Source organism: Jatropha curcas, chromosome 7, assembly GCF_041381405.1.
Source record: "Jatropha curcas cultivar XTBG-Jc1 chromosome 7, XTBG_Jcur_1.0, whole genome shotgun sequence".
Classification (NCBI taxonomy): Eukaryota; Viridiplantae; Streptophyta; class Magnoliopsida; order Malpighiales; family Euphorbiaceae; genus Jatropha; species Jatropha curcas.
In genome coordinates, this window is record NC_143157.1 from 25,604,458 (window position 1) to 25,624,766 (window position 20,309).

The 20,309-nt window shown below is 34.9% G+C and overlaps 2 protein-coding genes across 2 annotated transcripts; one reads left to right on the forward strand and one right to left on the reverse strand.

Moving 5' to 3' along the window:
• The first annotated feature begins 740 nt into the window (after window positions 1-740).
• On the forward strand, window positions 741-3,327 carry SHM4 (serine hydroxymethyltransferase 4). Its single transcript, XM_012215696.4, has 4 exons — window positions 741-1,487; window positions 2,045-2,435; window positions 2,530-2,631; window positions 2,774-3,327. The coding sequence occupies exons 1-4, from the start codon at window positions 810-812 to the stop codon at window positions 3,016-3,018; spliced, it is 1,416 nt and encodes a 471-aa protein (XP_012071086.1). The 5' UTR covers window positions 741-809; the 3' UTR covers window positions 3,019-3,327.
• A 721-nt stretch (window positions 3,328-4,048) lies between these two features.
• On the reverse strand, window positions 4,049-19,791 carry RAD50 (DNA repair-recombination protein (RAD50)). Its single transcript, XM_012215697.4, has 27 exons — window positions 19,373-19,791; window positions 19,194-19,280; window positions 18,611-18,778; window positions 17,944-18,119; window positions 17,706-17,820; window positions 16,433-16,661; window positions 16,031-16,209; window positions 15,768-15,938; window positions 15,376-15,480; window positions 15,120-15,227; window positions 14,786-14,997; window positions 14,574-14,666; window positions 12,955-13,082; window positions 11,618-11,732; window positions 11,371-11,500; window positions 11,007-11,216; window positions 9,834-10,042; window positions 9,392-9,593; window positions 8,217-8,386; window positions 7,814-8,138; window positions 5,915-6,040; window positions 5,779-5,831; window positions 5,430-5,580; window positions 4,803-4,865; window positions 4,568-4,701; window positions 4,333-4,461; window positions 4,049-4,245 (listed from the first exon to the last, which is right to left on the reverse strand). Exons 1-27 carry the CDS (start codon window positions 19,493-19,495, stop codon window positions 4,206-4,208), a joined length of 3,951 nt encoding a protein of 1,316 aa, XP_012071087.1. The 5' UTR covers window positions 19,496-19,791; the 3' UTR covers window positions 4,049-4,205.
• Window positions 19,792-20,309: the final 518 nt, after the last annotated feature.

Genomic DNA, 20,309 nt, shown 5'->3' on the forward strand with positions numbered 1-20,309 from the left:
GAATCCCAATTTTTCAACATTTTATCGAGTTTTGGGATAATCGATCATAATATTAGCGAGTAATTATTATTTGCTATTATTATTTTATCGTTTTTTAATAAATGATTAGAGATATTCTCTTTATAATTAAAAAATTTGTTTTAATATGTTTGGGTGATAGTAATAATAATATGGATGAACTCTTAAAACGTTTCTGCATTGCATCCTTTGTTATTGAGGACTTGAGATTTGATGGTATGTGAGCACGCAGTTTAATGCAGGAATACGAATTTAAACCCTCTTTATATTATGTTTTAGAAAAAAATTGATGTTGATGGGAATAAAATGGTTATGGTAATATAACTTTATGATAATAAAAGTAAACTATATTTATTTTTTTACCATTAGTTACTGTATACAAAAATTTTTGAAGGTAAAATAATTAAGGCAGACTTATAAAATTTTAATTTCAAATACAAATTACATTTAAACCCAACCAATGTTAGTAAAGTTAATTAACCACTCAAAGAAGAAGAAAACCATGATGGTTAGACAGTTAAACTGTAATTTATTTTTTATTTTTACTTTTAAAAAGAAAAAAAAAAAAAAAAAAAAAAAACTCTTTAGAGCAGTGCGGAGCCACCAGTTACCTACCTCCACCAGATTATTCAATTAATTAAAAGAAAGAAAAAAAAAGGAATCGAAGGCCATAAACGTAATTTTGTCATCTTCACCATCTCGATTATAAACCTCTCAAAATCCTCCAATTTTCGTATCTCTTCACTTGCAAATCATTTCTCTCCTTTCCCTCTCTGTTTAGCGATCTCGATATGGATCCCGTTAGTGTATGGGGCAATTCTTCTCTACAAACTGTGGACCCAGATATCCACGATTTGATTGAGAAGGAGAAGCGCCGTCAATGCAGCGGCATCGAGCTTATCGCCTCCGAGAACTTCACTTCCTTTGCTGTCATTGAGGCTCTCGGTAGTGCCCTCACTAACAAGTACTCTGAGGGCATGCCCGGAAACCGCTACTACGGTGGGAATGAATTTATTGATGAGATCGAGAATCTCTGCCGTTCCCGCGCTCTCCAGGCATTCCATCTTGATCCTACTAAGTGGGGTGTCAACGTCCAGCCTTACTCTGGTTCTCCGGCTAACTTCGCCGCTTACACCGCCGTTCTTCAGCCTCATGATAGGATCATGGGTTTGGACCTTCCTTCTGGTGGTCATTTGACTCATGGGTATTACACCTCTGGTGGAAAGAAGATCTCTGCTACCTCGATTTACTTTGAGAGTTTGCCTTATAAGGTTAACTCTCAAACTGGGTTTATTGATTATGATAAGTTGGAGGAGAAGGCACTTGATTTTAGGCCCAAGTTGATTATCTGTGGTGGTAGTGCTTACCCTAGGGACTGGGATTATGCTAAGTTCAAGTCTGTCGCTGATAAGTGTGGTGCTCTCTTGCTTTGTGATATGGCTCACATTAGTGGTCTCGTTGCTGCTCAGGTATGTACATATATTTATTTACTTTGGTGGTTGTTCGTGCTGGATCTCTGTTTCTAAGTTTACTGCTTGATTGGTTTTACTGGATCTGATTTTTTGCTTTGGTTAGTAGTTATTTGAGGAGACTAAAACTGTGAAAGATTGGATCTAGTTCTCGTGTAACTTAGGTTCATTTCCAAATTATAGATCTGGGTTTCTGAGATATTAAAGTTTCGTTGGCTCGAGCAAGATGGATTGGTTGAAATGTAACTATGTTCCTTGTAGAATCATGGAGAGGTTTATCTAATTGATTTTAACGTTACTCTAGGTTGTACTCAAGATGCACTTTCGCAATTTAATGGGATTAGTATACTTATAAATGCATCTAGTTTTGAATTAGCAATGAAGATGTAAATTGGTTTGAGTTCAAAATTTGTGCAGGATTATAGCTTCAAATTTGATGTTCCTATAAATGAACTTGCATCATCATATGTGTAGATAGATAATCATTTTATCATTTTGAGTGTTGCAATATTTTTAAGATCTCAGTTTGTTTAATTTTATCAATTTTTTGTGTTCAGGAAGCCGCCAACCCTTTTGAGTACTGTGACATTGTCACAACCACCACCCACAAAAGTTTGAGGGGTCCTAGGGCTGGTATGATCTTCTATCGAAAGGGGCCTAAACCACCCAAGAAGGGCCAGCCAGAAGATGCAGTTTATGACTTCGAAGACAAGATCAACTTTTCAGTTTTCCCCTCTCTTCAGGGTGGTCCTCACAATCACCAGATTGGTGCACTGGCTGTTGCATTGAAACAAGCCACAACCCCGGGGTTCAAGGTTTATGCCAAACAAGTCAAGGCTAATGCAGTTGCTCTTGGAAACTACTTGATGAGCCAGGGATACAAGCTGGTCACTGGAGGAACTGAGAACCACCTTGTCCTTTGGGATCTTAGACCTCTTGGCTTGACTGGTAAATAGATTTGGATTTACTTGGCTTGAGGAATTTACTGGCTACTTGCATTTGCTTAATCATGTAATGTGATTCTTTAATGCTTTCCTTGCAGGCAACAAGGTTGAAAAGCTATGTGACCTTTGCAACATCACTGTAAACAAGAATGCCGTGTTCGGTGACAGCAGCGCCTTGGCTCCTGGAGGAGTAAGAATTGGTAAGACTGTCACATCTTATCTAATGAAATGATTCCACTTCTCAATATCTCTGATGGGTAGAAAGATGTTTAATTTGGGGCGAAAACAACCCCTTATTAGTAGCATCTAGTATGCATTAGTGATTGGAGTTTCTGTTTGCAGGCACCCCAGCCATGACTTCAAGAGGCTTGGTTGAGAAAGATTTCGAGCAGATTGGAGAATTTCTCCACCGTGCTGTGACGATCACTTTGAAGATCCAGAAGGAACACGGAAAGCTCTTGAAGGACTTCAACAAGGGTCTGGTTAACAACAAGGACATCGAAGCCCTCAAGGCTGATGTTGAGAAGTTTGCTCTCTCCTTCGACATGCCTGGTTTCCTCGTCTCTGAAATGAAGTACAAGGATTAGATCTAAATACTTTTTACTATTTAGCTTCTAAATCAATGAAAATTACCTTCAATATCCAAGAGAAAGAAAGAAAGAAAAAAAGAAAAAGAGGCTTCTATGATTTCTTTTCTGGTCTTTATAGGTTAGCTGCCAATTTTTCATTTGATTTGAAGTTCATGTTGGTCGTCATGTTTTGTTATTGGGTTAAAGGATGTTTCATCCTCTCAATGACTTGTGGATGTATCACATTACCTGTTTCATATATTGTTCTCATTTTGTGCTTATTCCCCTAACAAATAAAGCATTTGGTTAAAAATTTTTAAGCTTTCATTTTGAACTTTAAATGAAACCTTATTAATTTTGTTGTATGTCAAGTGGTCTACTGGATGCTCCCATCAATATATCCCTGCACCAAAACACTTTTATGCATACAGTGGACCAACAGCTGGGGAAACACCTTTTAATTTGTTAAAAAAATGTGAATTAGTAAAATCTGTAAACACTTATTAAATCAATTAAACAAAAATTGAGGTGTCATTATTTTTACAAAATATAGGAGTAAATTTATAAATTTGAGCAATAAATAATACTACCTTTTTTTGGGGCTATTTATTTAAATGCCTTAGTAAGTAGTTGTTGCATCAATCGCCAACAAAAAGAGCACGTTCAGCGTTATTATTTGACATTGTTATTTGTACTGCTGTTAGAAAAAAGGAACACTTTTAAAAAATCATCAAAATCTATTTTTGAGGTAACTTGTACTGCTTTTAATATATGTATATAGCTGTTGATAACACTATAATTACCTTTATCTTTTAAGTCAATTTCACTGATAACATAAATGAACTTTGAAGCATTATTTTTTAATTTTCCATTTTTGTTTCGGGTGAAACGGATCTCCAGTCTTCCGACACTTGCTTAACTGTACATCAGCTATTGCAAATGGGAGTTCATTAATTTACATTTACTGTCAAATTTGATAGGCTATTTTATTTTAATTACAGCGCATGCAGTGCAGCCAATTTCATTTTGTTCTGTTCATAGCTTTCAATTAAGAAAATCAAAATATTATATAATAAGAGGGGAAAATTGCTATATGACAATTAATTTACATACAGATAACTGAAATCAAGCAATTTGAAACCAAGAATTTCATGTCTTTCTCCACCCGAGCGCAAGATGCTTCTACCTCATCTTGAAGGGATTTATCAATCAAAAATTTCTTGGGCTTCAATTATGCTATGCTGACTGAAAAACAGAGCTACATAAGTTAACAGTCTGCAAATCACGTACAAAAAAAAAATATCAAATTAAGAAAAAAAAAAAAAGCCTTACTGATCATCTTTTGCGACTCTATAATATCTTTCTGCGTGCTGCCGTTGACCAATTAGTTGAGCAAAGCGTTCATCATGAGTAATTACAATAAGTTGAAAATTCTCCTGGCCTTTTCTATCCTCCATGATTCTTGAGAAAGTGAAGATAATTATAAGTTGCACCAAAATTTGTGAGATGTCTCAAATTGGTTAGTTACACTATCCTGTTAAAAAGGACGAAAATAGAGAGATCATACCTAAGAAGAGCTGCAGCAAGAGACTCTGCGTTTGGGCCATCCAAGTTTGTTGTAGGCTCATCTAGGGCTAGTATTCCACAGTTGAGGCAGAATGTCTCGGCTAAAGCTAACCGAATGATGAGAGAAGCTAGGACCTGAAACCAAAGCCCAAGAAGTCTTTCGCTCTCCTTTTTCTTTTACAATTTTTTTTTTTTCATAAGAAAACAAAGGGAAGCAACTTTTGATTATTACTCACCTTCTGACCAGCACTGCACCGCCCTCTCATTTCCAGCTCTGCATCTCCAGTCTGCATTAGAACCTGTTTTTCACAGCATTTAATGGTAGAGATTAAATGAGAAAGAGATGGCTGGGGAAAGAGAAGTGCACATATGTGTCTTTATGTGATTTAAGTTTCTAGCAAAGTTGAAGACTATTATCCACGTCTAAATGAGAAAGAGATGGCTGGGGAAAGATAAGTGCAGATATGTGTCTTTATGTGATTTAAGTTTCTAGCAAAGTTGAAGACTATTATCCACGTCTAAATGAGAAAGAGATGGCTGGGGAAAGATAAGTGCAGATATGTGTCTTTATGTGATTTAAGTTCTAGCAAAGTTGAAGACTATTATCCACATCACCGATGCTTAACAGAGAATAAAATGGTCCATAAGATGAATGTAGCAGAGACGATGATTCTACAATCAATGAAGAAAAGGCAATATAAGGAGTGCATTCATTGAAAGGTTGAAATGACATCCATTAACGATAAGTTGACAAAGTAGAGTTTCGGGTTGCTTGGTTTCATTCAGGCATATTTATTCAGGCGAATTCAGAGACAGAATTGTAAGAAGTGAGCATTGTTGTGAAGATATTCCATAGTCCATACCTTATAGCTGTAAGAACGAGTCCCAGCACCTTCCGAATCTGAATGAATGCTAATGTAATCTATATCTTGTCCTCTGTATGTTTGTTGCCACAATTCCCTTATGATTTTATTTATTTCTTCCATTTTCATTGTATGGAAGCGCATCAATGCTCTAAAAACATCAGGAGGCTTTCTTAAAAATCATAACGGTATAGGTGATAAATGTAATCGGAGCAAAGTAGCAAACAATTGGAAGACAGCAATAATTTTGCATATGCACTTGTAAAATAAGTCCAAACAATAAACGACCAGCTCAAGCAGAGAAACAAACATGCAAGAACACAAAAGAACTCGTTCAGAAAAAGCTCACTTGTCAAGGGCATTGTAGTATCTGTCCAGGTCCTTGTTTGCCATTTCAGTTGTCTGTCACATAATGTTTAAGTCACTAATAGATTAGAAAGAGAAACAAAGAAGCACAAGTTCAAGTAATCAGAAAGCTGTCCTACCTTAAGCTGAATTAGTTGGTCAAAATATCGCTTGTCAATGTCCTTGTATTGGGACTGTTTAAGATCAATCTTATTCTTTGAAATATTGCTCTGGTAAACTGACATTGTACCACGACACTTGTTTAACTGTTTTCAGTTAAAAAGAGACAAAAAGGTTAATCCTTTACAAATTAGTCAAAATGGTGGCATAAGACAGTTTTTTAGACAGGAAATCAGTAACAACAGAACGTTTGACAGGAGAAATAATATGGGAGAAAAATATACAAAATGGTGAATCCACAACATTTTCCCACTGGGAAGAACTGGGACAACCTTTAGTGTTCGTAAAAAACCCCTTCAAATTGTTTACAGCCATAGAACTCCTCTGCATGCATAGAATTAAAAAGTGTCCAAGAGGACCATCCTTCCCCTACAACAGGCTTTGGGGAGGGTCCAAGATGTACAGCATCAGCATGTTCATTAGAAAATTTTTGGATCTCTCTCTCTCCATCTGATACAGATCCCATTTTTTCCTCTGGCACACCCCCACCCATTAAAAAAAAAAAAAAAACAAGAATTCAACACATCAAGAATTGGCCAAGTGTCCAAACCATGAGTAACATAATAGATGTTTACCGCACAAAATTACAATGCGTCAGAAGATCCTATGGTTCTTCCAAAGCAAATTATACACCGAATAATAGAACACAAATCGTGTCAAATGGGTCTTCCCACACTTCTATCCAGCATGGGAAGCAAATAATTATATCTATAACTGCCTAATACACCAAATCCACTTCACATACACAAAGCTCTAAAAAAGGGGGGTGGGGAATCTCAACAAAAAAAAAAAAAAAAAAAAAAAAAAAAAAAAAAAAAAAAGAGAGATACATGTTCAGTGGGGGGCATCATGAAACTATTTAAAAATATCAGTAACATGAGTATTTTATCCGACGATAGCATTCTAAATTGCTGGTGTGAATCACAAAAGTTTGATCTCCGGCCTTACTGCATGAATTCTCAACACATGTCCAGAATATCTGTTACTGAAATTTCGCTGTTGTGATTTACATGGAATATGAATTTAAAATCAGCAACAATAATACCCTAATTCAGGGACACGATTTATTACCAAGTTCTTGAGTGCAACAAATTATCCTTGACTACCTTTCCGAGCAAATGCAAATAAGTTAAGATTGAAACATTGTGTTATGAAACCATCCCAAGGTAAACCCTTAAATAGGATTATTGCCATTACAAACCAAATAGAGTAAACAATTTTGCAATGTAGAAAGAAGGAACTGAGGGAGTGGTGACTGGGATGAAGTAATTATCTAATCCATGCTAATATATATGGTTTAACCTTTTTCTGAGAATATCAAAGTTAAACTATCTAATTTACCAATTGCAACAACCTACAAAAGGAACAATACTGTATTTTTCAACAAGATTAAAACATACATTTAGGGCTTCAAGTTATTATTGCAAACCCCAAGATATTACTGCAACAAGGGAAGAACAAAACTCTTGAGCTATGATTCAAAATTATCTTCATTCATCTCCCAAGGAGGACTTGCCAAAACATTTGACTCTTCACTCATTCCAATATAAAGGATTGGTTAATCAAATAGTAGATAGTAAAAGGGTCAGCTTGAAAATAAACAACTTGCAAGTCTTAGAATATTATTCTCCTCTTCTTGAATGTCCAAGTAATTTTATGCATATTAAAAAAACTTAATATGACAAGCCATCGCTACAAAAATAAAGTTCTTGAACCTTTTGATAACTTAATTGACTAAATATTTTTAACAAAGTGAGCAAGCATACCATCACTGAAATGCAAAACAGCTTTATACTAACTGGCAATCTTAATTACATTATAATGGATGCATGAAATTGTTTCTCAATTTTAATTTGTACCTCTGAAAGAAGTCTCTCTCTTTCTTGTGAGTGTCTAATAAGTTCAGCTTCAACAGTAGAAACCCCACCAATATTCAGTATTCTCTCTTCCAATGATTCAATCTCCTGGGTAAGCTTATCCACTTCAGCTTTTGTCTTCCTGTAATTCAAGTTATCCTCAATATTCCTTTTTATGGAATCTTGTTTCAGCAAAATCTCTTTACTTCGGTTTAAATCAGCCAAAATCTCCTTGCTCCTATTTTCACAAATTTGAAGTTGAGACTGAGATAGAGAGAGTTTTTCTTGAACCTCCTTAAATTTCTCCCCTTTTTTTAAGTCACGGTACCTAGAAGAACAAAATTAGTGCTTTAAGAAATGACAAGATGTAATCTTGTAAATGAATCCTCGGTTCAATAAAACTCACTCCTTAATTATAGAATTAATTTTAAGCAATGCTTCAACTTCGAACTGATAATTGTCTAATTGTTTTTTCTGCTCATCGTATTCCTGCTCAAGTTTGACTTTCAGTTCACTAAGGTAACTCTGTAATTTTTCTCTCTCCTTAGATAAAGGGCCAAGAGCCTCTGCCAAATGCTGAAACGGTAACAAGAAAGTCAATTTACTGTGCACTAGGCTTTTCAGTGAGATTTTCATTTATTAAATTTTAAACTAGAGTTAACAACATCAAGCTGGAAAACTTAAGCCATGGAATTTTATATTCAGTATCAGTTGATAACCTAATCCAAAATGTATAAAATCATGAAAATATAGCACAAAGCATCACCAACTGATACTGATACTTGATCAGTTTTCTCAAAACCTACCTAACGAGTCAATGACTAAGGTGCTGAAATAACTGCACGCTTTCATAAACACAAAGAGTTCAAATTCCACTAGCAAAAATGCTTAAATAAGCCCTGAATTACCTTAATAGAAACAAAATCCAGTGCAACAGATTAAATTCCTTAATGCTATGATTCAAGCAGACCTGCTTGAAATTTTTTTTTGGAAACTCCACACCACTTTTTTCCTTAGCACATTATCCTATATCCATATTACACAGTCTACTGGCAGAGACGACTATATTATATGCATAAAATATGGAAAAAAAGGTTTGTTCCCATGACATTTTGAATTATTTTAATACTTAATAAACCTTTCTCACTCTTGTAGTCTTGTGTACAACATATTGCTTCCTTTCTTTTTTCCCTTTTTTTTTACAGTCCATTTCAGCACAAGAGGTGCTTTAACAGACACCTCCATTCTAAGCCAGCAGCCACAATTGACACCATTAAGTGTATATAATTGATACTATAAACCCTATTAATACCTGCACAGCTGGAACAATCTTTTGAGTTTTTTTTGGTAATTATTATTAGCCCTTAAATTCAGTGATATGATTTGCAATAATGTTTTCTCATGCCTATTGAGCTATATTTCATTAAACTCAAGAGAAAAAAGAAACTCTTAAGATACTCATATGATAAACTTGATTCTGAAATGCAATCAACAAGCACCAGCATGGAAGTGCACATATGCATCATAAACTTTTGATAATTAAGACAAGTGATATCAATAACCAGCCAGATGAAATACAACCTTCTCATCAAGCTCAACTTGTTTTTTTTCTTCAACCAACCGTTCCAATTCTTCTTCTGCTTTTTTGACATTAATCAAGGTGTTAGCTACATTAAGTTTTTCCTCCCTTAGAGAATGCCATCGCAATTGAATGTTGGACAGATCATTTTCCATGTATCTTTGTTCATCCCTTAACTTTTCCAGTTCAGTACGCAAAGCATCCCTGGTTGACAAGACAAAGATGAAATTTAAGAAAATAAATAGCAAGCAAATAAGGATATCAATCTCAATTCTGGAAACCAATATGAATGGTCGTATGAAATTCAAAGCTGGCTTAAAAATCATTTTGTAAAAATGGGAAAGCATTTGAAATAATGAGCATGCTCACTAGTCCCTTGATAATTTAATGAGGCTTACAATAAAAAACAGAAATAATTACTGGATAAGTTGAAATTATATAGACCTTTTGTCCTGCAAACTGCTAAGTTCTGACTGAATTTCTTCTGTAGATCTGATGCCTTGCCCTCGAAAGTCAAGCTTGTACTCCAAATCATCAACAAATACTTGCAAGGTTTGAATTTCTTGATAAAGCCTATCAGCAGTTTCAATAGGCTGTACCAGGGCCTCAACTGAGTCCTTCTCAGCCTTTATTTGAGCTAAAACACCCAATACCTATAAGCAAAATCATTCTTAACATTGCCACCCAACACCTATAGGCAAAATAATTCTTAACATAGCCAAAACTAATAATAAAACATCATCATTAACAAGTAATGACATGTCAACATGACGTCACAAAAAACAATTATTCCTGTAAAATAAAAACCCTTTGATTCAAAAAGGCATTACTGAGTCGCTTTCCCATTGGTAAGTGGCCCATAACAACAAGAGCAGAAAAATTGATGGAAAAAAGTTAGAAAAAAAAAATGAAAAAGAGAAACACAAAATCAAATATAGCTTATACAAGTATGTTTAAGAATTAAGAAAGGCTACATCATTAGCCAGTCAATTCAGCAAACTTATGTTTGATTATTTGACATGCTTTCTGTTGGCTAAATGATTACATTATGCACATTTTTCCCCTACCAAAAACTCTCTGCATCATCATACACGTACTCATGTTTCTATGGTTTATCATATGGGATAAACTGTACGTGGACTCCCTGAATGCCAAGCACAGTCAAGGGATACCCAGCCATTACTGAAACAATAATATTAATACAATAATTTCTTCTCTATGGAAACAAATGAAAGAACTCTTGTCCCATCTTTGACAAAGAATTCTTGGCCCTTCTCTTTCTGTATACAATAATTTCCATCACCATTCTCTTCCATGTTGCTCCTTCACCCTCTTCTATGGAAACAAATGAAAGAACTCTTGTCCCATCTTTGACAAAATAATACGAAGGACGACCATTCTCTTCCATGTACAATAATTTTGAATAGGTACAATAACAATTTCATACTCATCTGTCACGTTATATTGCTAGAGATACTACTATGGGAAATTACCAAGTTTGTGTAGGATAGACACTAATTTTTATTATGAACTAAAATCAGAAGATGGCTATGAAATAAATTTAATACAACAGATTCACATATTCTAAAGATTAAAAGTGCCAAAGCTAATACTTACATCGTCAAGGGCTTGAGACTTCTGGTCCAACTCCTCGGTAAGTGCTTGCAAATTTTTTTCTGCAGAAGGAATTGTTTCCTTGCCAATTTTGATGTATTCCTCATAAACCATACGGAGCTTGTCCAGCTGCTGAAAATAAGAATCTGCATTTGAGGACTCTACAGCCAACACTTTCATGTGCTCAGCAGAACTTGCAGCCTTCACTCTTTGCTGTATTTCACATGACGATATCAGCATGTTCAGAAAAAATCATAAGAAGCTTAAGCAAGATTATCCCCTGGAAAATTTCAGTTGTCTGAGTAGGAGAACAGGCATCAGAGAATACAGTTACATTCATGATCCGTTTAAAAAATGCAGACTTAACCTTTTTAACAAATTCATCTTCCTCTTCAACAGAGAAAGGACGCTCACAGCAAGGGCACATGTGATGAGCACGGGCAACTCTTTCAAAAGGATCAAACATCTGCCGCATACCATCTGCAATATTGTACTTGCTGTAGGCAAGTCACAGACACATAATTAGCACCATTATAGCCATAGCAATTGAATGCCATCATGTAAAAAGCACACACACACACACATATGAGTAAATGAAAGTCAAATCCATGAACCTTTTCTGGACATCTTTTTTCTCCTTTGCAGAGTCCAAAACTTTGAGGTACAAATCAATGGTAACTGATTGTTGATCCAAGAACTGGAGTTTGGATTCAATAAATCTCTTCCTTGCTAAACATCAAAATATAATTCATATGTAAACTTAAGTAAACAAACCACGAGATACTATCAGCCAAAAATTGTAGAGGAGGACAAGAATGATAAAGAGATAACCAAGCAAAAATGCCAAGTTCCCATGTGATTCTTAACTACCATAGCTGTGGAACAAATACAGCAAGGTGTTCTATTATTTCCATGAAAGCCAAAGTTTCTTTATGGAAAATGCAATGGCATCATGAACCTAAGTTCTTAAAAAACTTAGAAAAGCCAAAAAGGTTAAACTTCACTCTTCTTTTAATTGATGACAAGAAATCACAGCCTGGAGCATGATGTGGGATTTTTACTTGTAAGCCCTTGGAACTTAGTCACCCATTCTGTTCCATATTCTAGGTAACTGGCAGGGTAATCCAGGATTACTTGGGAAGCATGAAATGCAGATAAGACTAGCCTTACAGGCTTTACTAACAAAAAAAATACAGAAAATTGTCCCAATCAAAACCGAGCCCTACATGAATTCAAGAGTAAATTAAGCAGACGTACTTCAACACCATTATAATCCTTACATAAAAGCAGATACAAGTACTGCTCCACAGCAACGCTACTCTGATTTGGTATCAATAGATAAATATAAAATCAGCTATGTAAGGTAAATCTATTAGTATCAATATAATCTGAAAATACCATATGCTAAGGCTCACTAAGATCCTATGCGGTTCACTGGTTCATGTAAAGCCATACAGTTGATATGGTTGGTATACAATGCCAAAGCCCTTCAAATCTAACTGACAGTCTGAAAGTCTGAGGAAAGATAACCAAATTCATGAATTAAGGTTTTACTAACCAGAAATGATTGTACAAGATCATGTTTTGAACAGGATACATATGCGTACAAAAAGATTCTAGTTAGATCCTTTATGACAACTACTGAATCATACAAATTCTTCAAGAAAAATGAATGTCTGAACCACAAAAAAAATAACAAAAAAGGTTTCTTAAAAACTCTAGCTTATCCATTGTATCATCTTCCACTTCATTGTTGTCAATGAGAAGTTGAAAGGGAACAAAAGTACTACAACGGGTAAAAACAAAATGAAAGGGCAAACTCCCTTTGGTAATTTGAATTATCTTGGTGTTAGGCCCAATTAAAACAAAAGCAAATAATTAAAATTAAAATTTAAGAACTTCCCCGGGCCCAAAATTCCAACATCATTTCAGCTTATGAATCAATACTCACAATCCATATCCTTGCGAAGTTTGGACAGGTTATTATTAGCTTCTTGTATTTTCATCTGCAACACATTTACTTCCTTCTCAGCTTCTCTAGATTTTGAATTCAAGTCATCATATTCTGTTCCAAGAGCCCTGTGCCAGAAGCAAAATCAACTTAAGGAAGAAGTCAATATCTTATTGAAAACATTTAATTTAGAGAGTTTAAAACACCCAAGAACCCTGCAGGGCAAACTCTGACTTATTAACCAGCAACAAAAACTGATTGACCAACATATCAGGGGAGAATTCAAAATCAACCAAAGGTATCTCAGATACCTCTTCAAGCAGTTATATACCTATTTGAGTTGACTAAACATCAGAATTTCAAATTTCAAAGAAGAAGAACCACTAACATAGGCAGAAACCAAGGTTCCATTTTGAGAACAGGATCCAGATACATTGCAGTGCAAACACTCAATGCATACACATAAACCCACTAAGCCAGAGTTTAGAATTTTAAAAAGAAGAAAGGCACAATTTAAAAGTTTAAAAGAAGAAGAACCACAAAATAAAACTGAAAATAAAGTACTTGGAAATTAAGAGTTGAAATTTAAGCTCTGAATGGTTAAAATGCTGAACATTAAAGTGTGTTTAAAACTCGAATATTTGAGGGTACATGGTGCAAATTTTATGTTAAATGCTTTTTGACTTAATGTTTAAGCAACATTAACTTAATAGAAACTTTTTAAGTGATATGCAGATAAGTACTATCAAACAACTTAAAATAAAAGTGATAAAAATTTAGTTTTAAATGCTGTATTACATTATCATACACCTCCTAACATAGGCAGAATTCAAAATACATTTAAACATACCACCCAAATTGATAGCAGTGGAAAATGGAAATATAAATACATACAAACCAACTAATATAGGCAAACTTTAAAATTTTAGGGGGGGGGGGGGGGGAACAGAAAGAGGAAGGAATAAAATAAAGGAATGGTTAAAGATGCATAATGTAATATCATTTAGCAGGCTACTAGGCAAGGATACAACACACTCACATATAAGGGTAAGCAAAATGATCAACCGAACAGTTCGGTTGGTTGCTTATAAAGAAGATTGGTATTCGGTTCAAACTGAAGTTTTCTTTTGATTCAGCTCAGTTTTACAAAGATGATCAGAGATGATCAGTTAGGCTTAAAACCGAACCGACCCAAACAAATACTGCAAAAACCAACCAAAATGAGCAGGTTCGATTCGATTTTACTCCTGGAAGTTCAGTTTGCCTTTCTCTGCCTTGGTGCGGTTCGGTTCGGTTTTGAACCGAATTGACTGTTGGCTCACCTCTACTCACACACCACTAAAAACTGAAAGGAGAGTGTATAATATACATAATTTAATACAGAGATACAACTTGGAAAGGGTGGGAAGGGAGAGTGGGGAAGAATAAAAGTAGCACTATCAATAATCTCATGTAGTTTTGTAAATGACACTGATAAATAAAAAACCATGAGAACAATCACGGTCAAACTAATTTGCTGCAGAGCCTAAATGAGGCGTATGCAATAGTAGCACAAGCTCATGAATTGTCATGGAGATGTCATCCCCAAATATAAAGTCAAATTAAAGAGGTAGGGGAACCTTTGGGCTTGAATAATTTCCTTCTTCATATCCTTATCAGCAGGAAGTCTCCCCTTTAGCACTCCTTTGATTCTGTCCTTCCACTCATCAATTCTAGGGCCAAAATAAAAAATGAACAGGCATTAGCCAAAAAAGAGAAAGAAAAGAAAACTACATAAGAACATACCAGAGACTCGCAAAACGCCAAAAACAGGCAAGAAAGATTCTATTACATTTTCCTATGCTTCTTCTTGATATTCTCCAACTCTTCCTTCTTCAGGTTCAGTTTGACTCTGTCCTCGGAGTCTCGAGCCAAGATTTCTCTCTCCCGTTCAACTGCCTTAATCTGTTGCTCTATGCCATATCGCTCACTTTCCTTTCGAAGAATGTTTGATTCAAAATCTCTTTCAGCAAGCTGGTTTGTCTTTCTCTCAACTTCAAGTTTCTGCAAAGATACAACTCTTTTAGTTATTTCTGTTTTGGTTCTTAAACAGCCTCATTTTGTTTGATAAGAGAAAGATATTGGATTCCGAGCAAGAAATTTTGCAGAAAGTGAGTCATCCTCACCAAGTTCTTTTCTTTTTCATCCAGATGAGAAAGGTTAACATGAACAACTTTTTCTTCAAATGAAGCATGCTCAAGTTCCTTCTCTGTAATGCGATTCATAATGCCATTCTGCATAAAAATATCAATATTTATAAAACATTATCAAACATGAAGAAAATAGCCCTAGGAAACATATCAACACACATAAATCCACCCAGAGAGAAAGGATGGGGAAAAAGCAATTGCAGGCGGGGTTGCGAGGGTGTTATATATGCACCTTTATCTCCAGTTTAGCATGCTTTTGGGCCTCAATGTTTTTCCAACGGTCATTTGCATCCCAATAGTGATCCTCTGCCGTCTTAACTTCATTGTTGTTTGATGTCTGAAATGACATTTATATTTTTCCTCAAAAGAAACTTCAAGTTCAAGGCATACAGAGAAACAATTTTGGAATCTTAAAATTGCTATTATGAAGTACATCCATGCATACGAGTATATAGATGCATATATACGTGCATGCTGGCATGTAAAGAAACAATATATCCAGCCAAACATGAGAACGATTACATGAGCTTGTGCACACACTCATGCATTCAGGTAACTCACACACAACACACACACACACACACACACACACACACACACACAAAGACAGAGAGAGAGAGAGACCTTTTTATCTTTTAAATCCTTCTCGAGATCTATTAACCTTGATTTTAGTCTATTTGTGAGGTTCAAAGCAACATCATCGCTGAAAGGGGCATGTGGAAGAGACCCTAAATTATGTTTTGCATAAAGTTTTTGGATGGTAGAATCCCTTTCATTCTTCAGCGAAATGTGAGCCTAATTTCAAAAAAAAGAAGTCATTTTAACATTCCACCTTAATTGGAAAACAATCAAACTTTCAAAATCTGAAAGGCTTTCACGGAGATTACGTCAGCTTCTGTCTGAAGCCTGAAATTCTCTTGGGTATACTCAGTAATGCTCTGCTTCAGAAAAGAACTTTTTGTCTCCATGTCATTCATTTCCCTCTCCAACTTTCTAACTTTAGATTCCAATGATGCAATCTTTTCATCAAACTTTGTTTTCCATTCAATCATCTCTTCATCAGTGTCTAAACAATTGGTAAAAAAAGTGCAACATTAGAAGCAACACAAAAGAACTGCAGCAACCATCTCAAGGAAATTATTCTACAGACAATATGATGAGCACAATCAAGCATGTGTATATCTGTTAGTGCAACTGTGCAGGATATATTCAGATGAGAGGTGAGCAGATAAAGAATTGATTCAAAAACCAGGACAGAGATCATTATGGGCCTCCTAAATATAGAAAACCTTCATTTTCCTCTTCAAGAGCTTCATATTGCCTCTGCTGCTGCTCAAACCAAGTTCTCCTTTCAGCGGTTTTTGTTGATACCTGCTCCTGTAGCTTTCTAAGATCTTTCAGAGTGGTTTCAATTTGATGAATTTTTGCATCAACATTCTGAACTTTATTTTCTAAATCTTGCATTTGGACTTTTAAAGACTCAGTTCTCTCTTCATCTTGAACAATGTTTTCCCGAAGCTGTAAAAACACAACTTGATGTGATTAAAAAAAAAAAAAAAAACATATCCACTTTGACTAATGTACCTTTCATAACTTCAAATTCCATCTCTCTCCCCTCTCTCTCTCTCTTATTATTATTTCTCAAATCAAATCAACAATCAAGAAATGTATGTGAGAATTCAATGAAACCCAACAATGAAATATTTGAAGAATCAGATTCAGATTTTAGACTCTGTACCAAAATCAAGAATCAAGAGTCCAGCACGTCACTGTTGCTTCAAATTTCAAATAAAATATGATACTATTTTATGTATTCTTTCCTTTAAAATATATAGCTTTTATCTTCTATATCTGGATTTCATTTCATCTTAATATTCTTCTTACAAATTGGGATAAAGAAAGCTAAGGTTCTCGATCACGAACATATCGCTTTCCCAAACACATGAGGATTGCAACTCCACAGGGAGTTGAGCAATCCTGGTAACACTAGGTTTACTCGGTAGCATAAGAGTAGTGTGAAAACACTTGACAGTTTGAGAAGCAACAAACTCTTGGTAACAGTATATGCAGCAGTTACTTTTAAGTATCCAGAACAGAATGATCTTTGTTTGATAATATACAGTCGATGAATAATAAGCAATAAGAGGTAAAACAAAACAAGCTACAATAATGATGACTAAGCAAAAGAAATTCACTGATTCCAGTCATTAGGAAAACCAATAAAAACTTCCCTCCTCTGTGAAACAAAACTTTATGCAGTCCCAACATAAAAAAATGTCTACCACTCAGGGAGATAAAGAAAGGGGAAACCTACCAGGCTAGCACATAGAAAAAGAAGTTGGTGTTCATTCATTGCTCTGGAATACCCCTTTTCAGTGGAAAATGAATCACTAAATAAAAATGATGAGCAGTCTATTTTACTGCCAATGAAATGAACTTTTGCTGCCCTATGAACTATTAGAAAGATCGATTAAAGTGAAAAATGAAGAAAAAATTAAGAACTAAAAACTTAAAAGTCCAAATATAACTGTCCAAACCATAGATGGGAAAAGGGATTGGAACCTTATATGCAGAGTCCTTTAAGGTTTGAAGATTCTCCAACTTTAGTTTGTATGTCTTTATCTCTTGAGCTTGATCCTTGTGAAGTTTTTTAATGACCTCTAAGGCTTTTGTATATCTGCTTCATTGTAAGATTGGTGAGAATGAAAGATTTACCTCAAACAGCATTTTTTAGCAAAATCAATTGCAGTACAGAGTTTAAAATTTATCCTAATGGCACAGGAGGAAGCACAAAGGATACCGAGTGGCAGAGAAGATATCATCAAACTTCTTTTTTAATGTGGAAGGATCCTGCAACGGCCAGTTAGCTTCATCTTGGTGAACAAATATAACATTCTCCAGAATGGCCTTTGAGACACCCATTAAAGCAGGGATTTCTCGGTCCATGTCAGCACATCTATAGCTGAGGCAAACTTTCTGCAGTGCAGTAATAAACAAGAAGATTGAAGTAGATTTTAGATTTGAGAGTAAACAGTAGGAAGATTTGCCTAACAAAAGCATGACATACAGATAGAAGAAATAAAGACGGTAGAACAATGGCTATAGTTAAGTTATTTCTACTTCACTGTGTAATTTCAAATGAAGGTATTCAGCATCTAGATCCATAGACAGCTTATTTTATCAGTATAAACATTTTAGCCAAAATTTATAATTTGATGAGGAAATATACTAAAAATGTTAATGCCAAAAACATGTTTAGCCAGTATAAGGACTCATAATATATGAGCTATCAATATTTCAAAAGAAACAAGGGACTTTTATAAATCTTTTCTTTCATTACAGGCAAAATTGTGTACATTACCAAGAAAGAAAATGTGAGATGATCAGGTATATTTCACCAAAATAAATATGAAATCACTCAACAATGATATGTCCAGAAACCATAAATCGAAAAGTGATATTGTAACCTCTCCAGTATGTGGATTTATAGTTTGAAGCACACTTTCAATTGCCTTGTACTCCATTTTTGATGCTTTCTGAGTTAGCTGGAATGACCTTATGCATACGACATCTTTCCCAGCTGCAGTCTTGAACCGTAGCTTAATTTGCCCTTTTGTCTCTGTTTCCCCTGCAACCTACAAACATAAACAGACAATAATTAAATTAATTATATAGCTATGAATACACGAAAATTAACATAAAGAAAACTACTCTCATACAAAGTAATTCAGAAAATAAGAAGGAAATTGCCAGATGTCAAGAGCACGACAAAATACCTCAATCGAACAAAGTCCATACAGCTATATTACCTTAATTGATTTTACAATTTAACATTTTGTAATAAATCAAAACAACACATGCATAGGCTTCCATTCAAATATATAGAAATAAAACTAAGCTGCATGTAGATAGTCAGTTACTTGGAAAACAAAGAAAATATAGAACCATAAAACAACCACATATTCAGTTAGCATAAAACATAAGATTCCAAATGACATTTTCTTACTTCTACAATCTATGCAACCAAACAGAAAGGAAAGGAAGATGCACCTTTGGATCGTGAATAAAACTATGGCCAGACCTCGCATTTGGCGGCAGTTCTCCCGTGCAAGAAAGCTTTAAACACTCTATAATCGTCTACAAATAGAAAGGCAAAAAATAAATACAAAATCAAAACAAACTCCAAAAAATATAAAGAAAAAACAAACAGAAGAAGAAGGAGATATTACGGTTTTGCCAGCGCCGTTTGGGCCAACGATTAGGGTTAAGGGCTTGAAGAAGGTAACAACGTTTTTGTTCTCCGGATCGAAACTCCGGATTCCTTTTATCAGCATCTTATCAACCGTACTCATCTTCTCTTAAAGCTCTATATATATTTTTTGACTGAGGAAACTTTATATATGTGTTGCGAGCACTGTAATATATAATGGAGCCATGAAAGTTACTCAATCTTAATTTAGACAGTGGAATTAGAGAAAGCAATCACTGCTGGTTGCTATTTGATCGTTATTCAGAGCAATTTTTTCAGTAGAGAGAAGAAGATGATGATGATTTTTGAGTTTGTAAAAGGGAGGGAAAATGGTGTTTTGATGCTTTTCGGAGGACTTGCTAGTTGCTACTGGAAGAGAGTGAAGAAGGAAAAAGGCGGGTATGCTAAGGGCCTTCCCAAAAGACAAGCAACTTAAGAAACGACGACGTTTACTAATATAACAGGTTTGAGAGAGCTGCGTGAAGAAAACGTCGATGGGTAAATTTGCCGTTAGATAATTTGCTCTTTCTTCGGTCGTCGAACGACTGCTTAAAAAACATGAACGACCAACCGCATTAGTGCCACATATATAACCAAGAGATCTCCTTTATGTTAATAAGAAAAAATATAAATTGGTCCTAAAATATAATCAACTTAATATATAAGAATCTTTATCATCAAAACTAATTATAAGATTTCTAAATTATTATTCATTAACACTTTACTATTTCTGTATAAAATAATTTTTTTTTTATTGTCAATTGATTGATAAAAAACAAAATTGACTTTGAGTAAAAAAAGTTTTAAAGGCAGAAAATAAATTAATTCTTAAATTATAGTCAAACTAATTATGAAATCTCTAACTTATGATTCCATTTATTTTTAAGCCTTTTATTTAGACAGAATAATCAAAATAT